The 12,086-nt window shown below is 37.9% G+C and overlaps 1 protein-coding gene across 1 annotated transcript in view; it reads right to left on the bottom strand.

The window, feature by feature from the left end:
* Nucleotides 1-12,086, bottom strand: part of baiap2l1b (BAR/IMD domain containing adaptor protein 2 like 1b) — a 77,681-nt gene extending 65,595 nt beyond the window's left edge. Inside the window, exons 1-3 of the mRNA XM_039687256.2 lie at nt 11,799-12,086; nt 6,556-6,631; nt 2,402-2,488 (exon numbers count right to left, since the gene is read on the bottom strand). Of these exons, the coding sequence (XP_039543190.2) occupies nt 2,402-2,488; nt 6,556-6,631; nt 11,799-11,849 (214 nt within the window). The 5' untranslated portion in view covers nt 11,850-12,086. The remainder of the gene's footprint in view (nt 1-2,401; nt 2,489-6,555; nt 6,632-11,798) is intronic.

The raw sequence follows: 12,086 nt of genomic DNA, 5'->3' as shown, positions 1-12,086 counted from the left end.
CCCTGCATTGTGAAATGCAAGTTATACTTGCGAGGAGTGAACATTTAGACATAGAGAAAAAGTATCAAACGTATCTTGTGCAGAAAAGTTAGTTTTTCTTTTACACGTGTGTGAAATCCAACAATATTTAATAAAAAAAAATATATACAGTATATAGGCCGATATATAATATAAATATATATATATAATATAAAATATCGGATTTTAAAACCCAAAAATATTTGTATCGGTCTTCAAAATCCTTTATCGGTCGGGCTCTAATATATATATACACATACACACACACACACCCCAGACATTCCCATAATGACTACCAAACCCCTCACACAATTTCTGCGGTTTGCAGAATGTAAAGTATACTGTACGCATTATGTAAATGATCTGTATGCATGGAACATGGTTGGCTTACTATATTTGCCAAACTGTGCAGTAAAAAAAGTGTGTGCAATACTGTATCCCACAATGCACTTGATCTGACTTAACCTTCTATTTCCAGCTTGACTAATGAAATGGAAATAATACCAGCTTTTTCAGACTGCCGAGAGAAAAATAAAACTGGTTTAAAAATGCAAAAATAGAGCAGCCTCAGTTGAAATTATAATATGTTGGCGGAGCAGAGTTTATCCCAGCCAGCATGCACACTTAATCCCTGCATGTGACCTTGCAAAGTCAGTCTCCTAATTTTCACTTGTGAAATAGGAGTATTCGGCTACAATTCATGTAACATGCGCACAAGAGGATCTGTTGGAGTCTCTCAGTCCGCGTCCTGCTGTTCATAAGTCCTGTTATGGGATGAAGCGGCCCCAAACAACTGCTGCAGGATCAGTCTACTATATCCTTAAACCTTAACCAATAGCAATTGTTTATCATTTATATCTTACCGTCTGCAGTCACAGTGCCATGGTCTAAATATTTGTATCAATGTAATGAATGGATTTAAATTAATTAGGTTATGGTAGAATTAAAAGCAAAGATCAAAGTATGTAAGCTTAAGTTTATTAATCACTGGCTTCCGGTAAGAACTTTACGCGAGTCGAGTTCTGGCAGATGAGTGACCTCTGACACGATGCATAATAGAAATCATAAATAATGTGGTAATTTTCATTTTTTGTGTGTGTGTGTGTGTGTGAACTAACCCTTTCATTTTGAGCTCTGAAAGTGACCCAGATTGATGCATTTTAACTTTAAAAATGAACAAAACTGTCTTAAGAGAGGTTGGCATGACCCTGGACCCCCCTAAAAGGACAGAGGTCTCATAAAACCTAGGGGAAACTCTGCACTCATATCATGTATATTATTTTTAAATGACTTCGCATAATAATTCACAATGAGAATCTCTATAGACCATTTCACAAGATGTAAACAACACTGGTCCAGAAACACTTCCTGTTTCAGTTTGTAACTGTTTTCTTTATTTCACATGTAAAAAAAACATCTTAAAGATATTCGTTTAACTTTTTGATTCAGTTCTGTTGGTTGTATTTTATCCCAGCTTTTATGTAGTGTTAAAAAACTGAAACTGGTGCTTCTGGACCAGTGTTGTTTACATCTAGCAAAATGGTCTATACCACTACAGAAAGCAATTAGCAATTCATGTTTTCAAAATTCAATCTCCTACTGTTCAAGGATATTTAAAAAGCACCACCATGACTAGTACTAGTACATACTAGTGTACTGAAGTGCCATTAATGACCTACACATTATGTCTGCACTAGAGCGCCTCCACTAATTTCAGAAGCACCCTCAGTAGTTGTGTTCTGGTCCCGGGAAAGCAATGTACAGCATACAATGTAGGTAATACGACATCACAACTTTTTTTTGCAACTTATTTCAATATCGTGATAATACAGTAGTACACCGTGATAAAAGCTTCAGCAATTATCGCAACATAACAATTTGTTATCATCACATGCATACATTAGTTGCATAATGCGGTCAGACATTCGTTCCACTCAGCATGTGCCATCAAAACCCTGATTTCTCAAACATGACACGAGTCAATAAATGCCATATATCCAGCATTATCATGATCTACTCAATGCATGCTGAAGCTGAACCGAACATTAAACCGAAACTTGGGACACGTAACATTCTTTATGGCACATTCCTGCATCACAACGTCAGATTATGACCCATGTTATCTTAACACGATTGAGGAAACAATGAAAGATTAAAAGTCTATTTGTTTCTCATTGTTCAGTACTAATGACAACCACATGAACTGAAGTGACTGCTACCCGAGATGTTTTTTCTTTCTTTCTTTTGTTAACTCTATAACAAAGACACCATATAATCCACTTTAACATTTCCAAACCTCTACACATGAACACTGGCACTATAGGAAGAGTAAATGGAAAAGTGCTCATGCAGTTCTCAATCAAAAGCATTAGCCGTGACTCACCCAGTTCCCTGGACACAGGAGACACGGCTGCGTTCTCCCCGATCTTAGATACGGCATCAAAGTACTGCTTCCCAGCCAGAGCCATGGCTGCAAAGAAGGATAAGAACGTGTGTTATTATACTGAGGTGGAACAGAGAAAGACATTCTTCACCATTCTTACTTTTCTGATTCAAATTGTCCATTCGAATACTTTTGAGTACCATATTATTTTGTTTCATCAATCTGCACGCGTCTCATTTGTTATCACCATATAATAAAAAAGCAATTCAAAAAAGATGTATGGATGGATAGTACTCTGATGTCAAGAGACCCGTTTTAAAAAGCAGACACACTGACTATGTTTACATACAATAATCAGATTGAGGACTTCATCATAAGATGTTTACCAGACACGAGCAAACCTCTTCACTCCCGCTTACATGCAATTTTCATTATTTTGGTTATTCACTATAAATTGTAGGTATTTTTCTGCCATTATTTACATTAATGCCATTATTTTTTCCATATGCCCTACACAAAATGATGAAATCGCATACAGTAGACGTGTTGCTGGCCACTGTTTTAATCTACTTACGTCAAATGCGAAACATTTCTACGGACTACTTGATTTTTTTAGTGACGAGCCTTAAATATCTTCATTTCGATGTTTTCGACCTTGTCATACTGCATTATTTTCGTCATGCAACGCTGTCAACACGAACTCCGCTTATTTAGCCCCCCAAAAATGGTTTCCCACTATGTTTACGAATCCCCATGAAAACATAATTCGTGTACGTCACACGAATTATGATGCGAATGGAATGGAATAGATGCGAATAAAGCCACTTTACTACGATTATGGTTACTGCGATTATAAGCTTAATTGAATCAACTTGATCAAAATATTGCGTTAATATAAGGTGACGTTTAATTAGTCTGGGTTTCCCCATGTTGCGTTGCCGCAGCTCGATTTTATTCACTCTGCTAGGCAGCCTGGACACCATGAACCAAATTTTCACCTGAGATAAGGAACCAATCACAGAACGGGGAGGGAGCAGCAAGACGATGCCAACGTATATGCGCGACACACAGAAGAAGTTTGTTTACATCTATGGACCCATCTTGGCCTCGGACGCGAAGTTACCTTCTGATACAGCCTAATGTTTGACATTACACGTATCGGCTCATCTGATTTGCAGAGGGGGGATTTAAAGCCGTTCCCTTTTACTGGTGACTCACTTTTTTTAATTTTTACTTCATATGACGTTAGCCTTTTTTGTTGATCACTTTTCATGCGTTTTAACAGCTAGATGGTGTTGCTATAGACGCAGTTGTTTCAATCAAATTATTGATTTATTTGGTAGGTATATCCATGTTATAAGTGGGAAAATGTATAGCGAGGCGGTTGATACAGCGAATACAACCCCTTCAGGCTGATTCAAGACTCCTCCGCTTCACGCGGGGTTGTATTCGCTATACATTATCCCTTACTTTTATTTATTTATTTCTATGAGGGCTGACAAGACAAAATAAGGACTGTCAAGTGTGTTTAAACTAGTGTTGTCAAAAAACTCGGTACTTCGGTACCAAGTCGGTACAAAAAAAAAAAGTTACGGTACCAGCTTTTCTAGGTACCGAGTACCAGGTTAATCCAGTTCTAGACGCGATGTCTGAAACGTGCACAGTTGCGTCCTCTTCATAACGCTGATATGGCTCTCTCTCTGAATCCACTTGTTGACACGAAAGGAGGAAAGAGCCACATATGGAAATATTTTGGATTAGGCTAATGTCACGTTGCCATAAGAGGCCGATTACATGCAAATTCGCAATTTCAAATATAGGCGCGAGGCAAGCGCGCTCATAATAAAAACTCGTTGCATAGCAACGACAGACGCCGCGTGAGAGCAAGCGCTTTGGAAAGAATAAGCACGCGCAAAAATATAATTAAAAAAAACCACGCGACATGTGAACGGCCTCTAAAGTGCTTTCGGGGTAGTTTTACGAGTACATGAGCACAGTAGTATCCACCCGACACCAGAGTACTGGTATTAGTATTGTCATTTAATGTCAGTGCCAGTTCTAGGCGTATCCTTGCCTTTATAACTCAGCAGGTTTAAAAAGCCTTTTTAAAATTAAATATGAATGCAGTTTTAGATGAAATAAAAGTACAGTCAAATCAAATAAAACATGTTTTTTCTCCTGTAGCCTATAGTTTGGTAATGCTACAATAAGATACCATTTATCAACATTAGCTACTTCACATCAACACATTGAGTGAACAATATATTTTTACAACATTAATTAATGTTTGTAAATGTTATTTAATAGAAACACTTGATTGTTCATGTTTGTTCACTTCATTCATTGTGCATTAAATAAATGTTAACGGATTAGAACTTTACAAACAACTTTAAAAATGTGTTAGTGTATACTATTGTTTATTTTAGGTCATTTTATCTAATTTTTTTCTAAAGTGTTTATAATACAAATGTACAGTTTCCATACTTGTAACCGTGATAAACACTTAAATATATGTAAATTTAAACTAAGCTTTGGTACCGAAATTGGTACCGAGAACCGTGAATTTTTACTGGTATTGGTACCGAATACTGAAATTTTGGTACCGTGACAACACTAGTTTAAACAGTGCGGTACAGCAACCAAATCAGTAGCACTACTACTACAAAAAAAAAAAAAATGAATTAGACAGGCTAATTGCTTCTGGTGTGGACAATGGTTCACGAATGTGTTAATGTTCATTTTATGAACAGATGTTGTCATTAATAAGTTACATTTGATTCTAAAGTTAAGGGCAGGCATAATAAGCTTTAGCTTCTGGTCATCTATAGTATTTATGTTTCAAATGTTTTGATTGATTGATTGAATGATCTGTAAATGACCAAACCGAATAAATGGAAAAAAAAATTTTTGCAGCGACCTTTCACTGATGTAAAAACGCAATGACGTGCACTTGCTAGCCTGATCCATTTACGTGTTTCTCCGAATGCTAAAGAGGAGCCTCGTCTAGCCTCTGAAGGAAATGACTTGGAAGGACCCTTGACATTGAGAAACACGTTTTGTGTATACATAAATCTCCTAAATCTCTGACCCATCGTCGTCTTCATCGTCTAATTTTCTGTCGCTCTACATACGTCATCTGGTATCATTGACCCGATTGGCTATGAGCTATGTACAGGCGCATTAATAGACAGTCGTAGCACCCAATAATACGGCTCTGGGCATTCGTAAACCTCGACTCTAATACGAAAAAACGGACTTGTCGTTCCCAGACCACGTCTCATTCTCAATAATAAGTGGTCTGGCGTCAGCCAGGCTAAAGTTTAATCGCAATATGATCTAAATCTCACTATAAGTGCATTATGAGGGTGCATGAAATCATAGTCAATGCCTTCCCACCAGTTTATAGCAGAAAAGGGAAAATCTTTTCAGTCAGTCTATAGGCACAACAAGCCATATAAGAGGTGTGTTTAGTCTGGGATTATGGTTATTATGTCTAACCCGATTCCTCAAACAGTAATACATTGGTTCAAGGTTTGATGAAACCTTCCCTTTGCTCAGTAGACCTACTTTTTCAGATTGACATGTAACTAAGTAAGCAATCTGAAGAAAGGCTATATGTGGGAGAGAGGGATGATACACAAAAAAGGAAAGAGAAGTCAAAGCTCCGTACTTTCTATAATTCATCTTGATGTTTTAGATGTCTTGCGTCAATCGTTAGGTCGGCCCTTTGTTTAGATTTCCACTTGATTGCCATTAAAAGCTTCATAAATTGGAATGATTTTTATTTGAAAACAAGAGACGTGAATGTTGGATGCGTCATATCAATGATTTCAGGAGGATCATGTGACACTGAAGACTGGAGTAATGATACTGAAAATTCAGCTTTGAATCACAGGAGTAAATTATATTTTAATATGCAATTAGACAATCAGTTTTTCCTTTACTTCTGATCCAATAAATGCTCTGGTGAGCAAACAACTTTTGACCAGACGTGTGTTTATAATGCCATAATCTTTCTAGATATCTGCATTGAAAACTCAGTATTTATCATCAACCACTAATAAATAGACTCTAGAAATAGCCAAATGCTTCATAACACAATGCCTAAAATATAGACTAATGCTACATGGAAGCTGCTGAATGGTAAGGCTTACCTGAAACGGCTTTCTCGTAGCTCTTTCCCAGGTTTACGAGGTTACGTAACCCCGGGTTGAACTGATCCATAACATTCTGCAAAGAGAGGATTTCAAACAGAGGAACTGGTTAAAAAGTTGGCATGAGCAATCCTGATGTAATCATTTGCAATCATGACATTGCGTGGACTGAGGCAGTTCTGTCCATGAAACAACCTCTTTAGTCTTAGTGTGTCGACTACCCAACCATCAAGAGACTCGACAAACTACAAACTGTTGAGTTCCAACCTGGTTCAGGTCTGATTTTCATGGATAACTTTGGTTTGTGATTAATTAGCTGTTAAATATATTGTGTCTTCAAATCACTGTAACTCAATTTATCTAAGAGTCCACCAATGAGTCAGAATAAACTGTTGGACTAACTTCCACTTTTATTGAATGCCTACTAGATGAGACTGCAATTTTTTTTTCCATTTTTTGCAATTCAGTTATTTTGCTTTATTTACAGATTCAATCATAGACTCATTTATACACACTAGAGCATGAACGCACATGCGCACTCTTCAAAAGGGCACTTTAAATCTCTTGACAAACTAAAAGACATGATTTACATGTGAGTTTATTCGAGATAAAAGATAGATAGACTGAACTGAATGTCAGCTTGCTTTAAAGGAACATTTCACCCATTTGCATTGAGCGTTGTATCTTTAGAAACACAGTCATATTTCTGAATGGTCATGGTTTATTCCCTTATTTTCCCCTGAGATGGGAGAAATAAGGATTTAAGTGTTTTACTTCCTGCTTATTACGATGTAAAAATCGTCATTTTGCGTCATATTAAGCATTAAGTCATATTTCATTGAAATGACAGAGACTACAAACATTAGCTCCTCATTATTCAACACTGTCCGAAAAAAAGGTACAAAAGCTGTCACTGGGGCGGTACCTTTTCAAAAAGGTACACTTTTGTACCTAAAGGGTGCATATTGTACAAATATGTACCATGAAGGTATGCACCAATATGCCTTTAGGTACAAAAGTGTACCTTTTGAAAAGGTACCGCCCCAGTGACAGCTTTCGTACCTTTTTTTCTGAGAGTGAAGGGTGTGAGACCCACTCACCCTACAGGCCTATTACGGATCAGTGGGTCTTACTTCACTTGCAGATACTGAACTATATATCCGCCATCTTGTTTGGAAGCTAAGCTAACAAGTGCTGTGGAGATATGAAGTTATGATAATGATTGAAGAAACTAAACATGATATGGAAGAAGAGGATTTTGAAATTCTGTTGCTCGAATCCGATGTTCGTGGCTATCTTTACGAGTCGCAGTATAGTTTAGAGCAGCTGAGGCTGATGGAGGAACCGGAGGCGGCTGCCTGTCGCGGTCGAGGAGCTGAGGCGGACTGCTGGTGCCCGTGCTCACGCTGCAGAGAATTTCAACAATGGCAATTTCTCCTGAACGAAATCTCTGAATCAGACGAGCACACGGACGTTTGTGTTGTGATGTGAACCATCCTAGTTTCGCCTGACTGAACATCCAGGTATCATGCAGTAATACACCATATAAATAAATACAAACAGGGAGTAATTCACTAATGTGTTTGCCAATGTAATGTGAACAGGGTTTGTTGTTGTGGGAAGGAGGAGGCGGGAACCGGCGAACATTTAAACATTTTAATAGTAAAATGAATAAATACAAAACGGAAGTCATTCCCTCATTGACGACTGATGTCCAAACACAACATAAAATCAGGCCTGTTTCTCTCTCGATCTGCCGTTTATGCTCCCGCTCCTTTGTGAGAGATACGAGACCGGTCGGTGCGTCTCGTCTTTAATTATCACTCACGCCACCGGCCTCACGCCGGCCTCGTCCTGCTCGCCACAGCCATCTAACTACAAATTTTACGTGAAATGAATTTCAAACTCATGGCAGCTAACGTTAGCCTTGATGACGAAAGAATGATTTCTCTGATCTGCATGCAGTTCCGGATTAGTGGGTGTGGCTTGCTGAGCTGTGCTATGTGTTGCATTGTGGGAGTTGTTGTCTTACATACAAATGCGCCCTTCGGTTATTTTCTGTCTTTTCTTGGTCAAGAGGGCACCAAATTCAAAAATCTTTTACATTTCGACTAAATATATGAACCACTTTCAATAAAGATTAATGTTGAAATGGGTGAAATGCTCCTTTAAAAATGTATTGAGTCACTCAATGTCACTCAATCAAGAAACTGCTTCTAATCACAGGTCGAGAGCTGTCGTTCCAACCACACATTGAATTAGAAATTGAGAGTGAAATATCCAGTCATGACTCGACCCACATGAGCCTTTCTGAGTTTCTCACAGGTTGCCCATCTCAGGGTTTGAGGTGCTGTGCCAGTTCCTCGTCTGTCAGGAGCGAGAGTGTGTGTGGAATAACTCTCGCATTCAAATTCATGCGTGTCAATATTGCGAACTACCTCGAGTCAGTCTGGTAGTGTCATAATGGGAATGACAAAGTTTGGGAGAATGAAGTTTGGACAAGTTGAGAACTGCAATAAAACTACTGCTTTTCACAACAAGATCAGTTTCTGAGCAAAAGCCCCATGTGTTTTAGTAGTTGCCAAAGCTGCATTACGAAGAGAGGAAGCAGGGATGTGAATGAGTCACTAGTGAAGACTTGGGCTTGGTTATATTTACTGAACTTTAAGCGGCACACATGTGCTTACTTAATGCTTACTAATCCTCACTCCAGCCCACTCCTCTCCACTCCCCGACACGTATCGAGCTGCCTGAGACTCCGGATGACAGGAGGCGCAGCTCATAATTTACTGGAATCAAACTATATTGGAGTGACGCACTTATGGACAGATCTGACGTGGGAGCGGGTCTCTGGTAATAAACCTCCTACCAATGAAAGTGTTCATTCGGTGCCACAGCTATACTGTAAAACCAGGGAGAACCAAGTAATTTGGTTAATTACTTAAAAACTGGTTTAAACCCATGCTAGACCAACAGAATTCACTGATAATGTTGTCCCAACTAGTTAACACAAAATTGTCTGAACAAAGAATTTCAAAATTAAGAATACTTACTGAAACATTAAAAGGATAGTTCACCCAAAATTTTTAAATTCTGTCATATTCTCACCCTGATGTTGATCCAAACCTGAAGGACCACATTAATGTCAAACATTTCGAAGAATGTTGGTAGTCAAACACTTTCGGTTTCCATTGATTTCCATTATATTTTTGACCATACTATGCAAATCAATGGGAACCAAAGCAGTTTACCAACAATCTTCACAATATAACGTCTTTTGTGTTCCACAGAGTAAAGTTAGGGTTGTGTTCATGTAACGGAGGCCAGCTAGTAGTTGCTGTGCGAGTAAACCTCACTCCTTTCATAATAGTGCATCTATCCATCATAATAGTGCATCTATCCATGATAAAAGTGCTCCACACGGCTCTGGGGGGTTAATAAAGGCCTTCTGAAGAGAAGCGATGCATTCGTGTTAGAAAAATATTCATATTTAAAATGTTACAAAGTAGAAGTCTAGCTTCCGGCCAAACACAGTCTACTTGCGTCTAAAGCCATTTGGAGCACTTATGATAATCGATGCAGTTTTATGATGGAAAGACGCAGTTTTATGGACTTCAAATTTATGGACTTTATGGACCTAGGATGACTTGGGTGAGTAAATCATGGGCTAATTTTCATTTTGGGAGAACTATCCTTTTAAAGTAACCATAAAATTAAAATCAACAATTCCTATTTTTTGTGGAATATTGCAGTAGGCTATTTATTATAAACTATCATCCTAATCTTGACAGATAATGTTTTTATCAGTGTCCCGTCATATTCTAAAATCAAAATAACTTCCCCTGCAGCTCTTCTCTTCTCTGATGATGCGTTTACTGGCGTGAGGGTGGGGCAACCTGTCACTCACATGAGATCAGCCAATAGCAAACCACAACCATCCAATCAAATCCCCATGGACAAAATCAGTTCCTGAATTAAGTGTCCTTTAAAACTATATAGGCTAGTTACCAAAATTAAAATGTTTAAAATATTTAAGAAAGCAGTTGAGAGAATTTAAAATGCATCACATTGCCTTGACTTTTTAACTTTTGTCAACAAAAGTTTACTGTATGTCTCTACAATTAGTTATTCAATATCAGTAGATTTGTCATGAAAAATGTTGAGAACAAGCTTGGGTCATATTCCAACCCAAAATAATACTAATTATTAAGGATACAATTCCTTTTATATTATAAAGAAAATTAAAGGGTACATTTCAGGATTAGGGCATAACTGCAGTACCAGAAAACAATTTATATATATATATATATAGATATATTAGGGATGGGCAACGATTAATCGCATCCAAAATAAAAGTTTGTTTTTATATGATATGTGTGTGTGGTGTGTATAATTATTTTGTATATATAAGTACTAACACATGCATATATTTAAGAAAAATGTGTTTTTAATACATCAAATATTTATATTTATACATAATATTAATTATGTATAAATATATAAAGTACATACATGAAAATATTTCTTAAATATATACATGCATGTGTGTGTATTTATATATACAAAATAATTATACACACACCACACACACATACATTATGTAAACACAAACTTTTATTTTGGATGCGATTAATCGCGATTAATCGTTGCCCATCCCGTGTGTAATGTGACGTCACGTTTCCCTCACTTTGATTTGGACAAATTGAATTGGGCTATATCTGGTTGTGGCAATATTTTGGGCTAGTTTTAAAGGGAAATAAAGACAAGTATCACACAAGGGTGAAGAGATAATGAAATAGGTCTAGGCTATATTCACAATAGGCAAAAAACAGTATGTGACTAAAGACGTGTGTGACTAAATCCCAGGATGATTTAATCTAGGATTCAGATCTGACTCATTTGGGTGTGTCAATAAATCATTTGACAACAACCATATGCTGTGGTTAAAACCCACCTGTTGCTCAAATGCCAACCCGAAAATTTGAATAACCTTCAGAGAATCGTGTTTGTCTCCTTCAGCAAACGACCCAGTTTGACAAAAAGTTTCCTGACCTGGTTAAAAGTTTCTCAACCAGCAAATTGACCACCTAAATCCAGAAACGTCCTACCTGTCAACCTGTTATCGACGGCGTGTTTGAAATGTCTTCAAATATGTGGATGTTTCACACTTAAGCAAGCAACTGTGGGCTCAACAGGTGAATAATATTGGTGTTTTGTCCTGAGGTAAGCGTCATTTCTCTCACCTTGTAAGTGCTCTCGGTCAGTTTATTCACCTCCTCCGGGTCGCGCGACATTCTTCTTCGACGAGCGCGCGCGCACTCAAATGTCGACAAAGACTCTCCTCTCAGTCGAAAATTATTCCAAAATAACTCGTTCAGGACAGCACGCTTATCGCCTTCCGACAGTCCTCATAGCAAGACGCTCGTCTACAAGAGCTGTGCTGTAGATTTCCTTGAGAAAGTGTCTGCAGTCTTACTCAGTAACGGACAGGTGGAGTTGAGCTGAGAGTCGAGGCTTTGCTTCAAACTTAT

This window comes from Pimephales promelas, chromosome 3 (genome assembly GCF_988280905.1).
Source record: "Pimephales promelas chromosome 3, fPimPro1.hap1.1, whole genome shotgun sequence".
Taxonomy (NCBI): domain Eukaryota; kingdom Metazoa; phylum Chordata; class Actinopteri; order Cypriniformes; family Leuciscidae; genus Pimephales; species Pimephales promelas.
The sequence above is the reverse complement of the archived record's forward strand: the minus strand, read 5'-3'. Positions and strand labels throughout refer to the sequence as shown.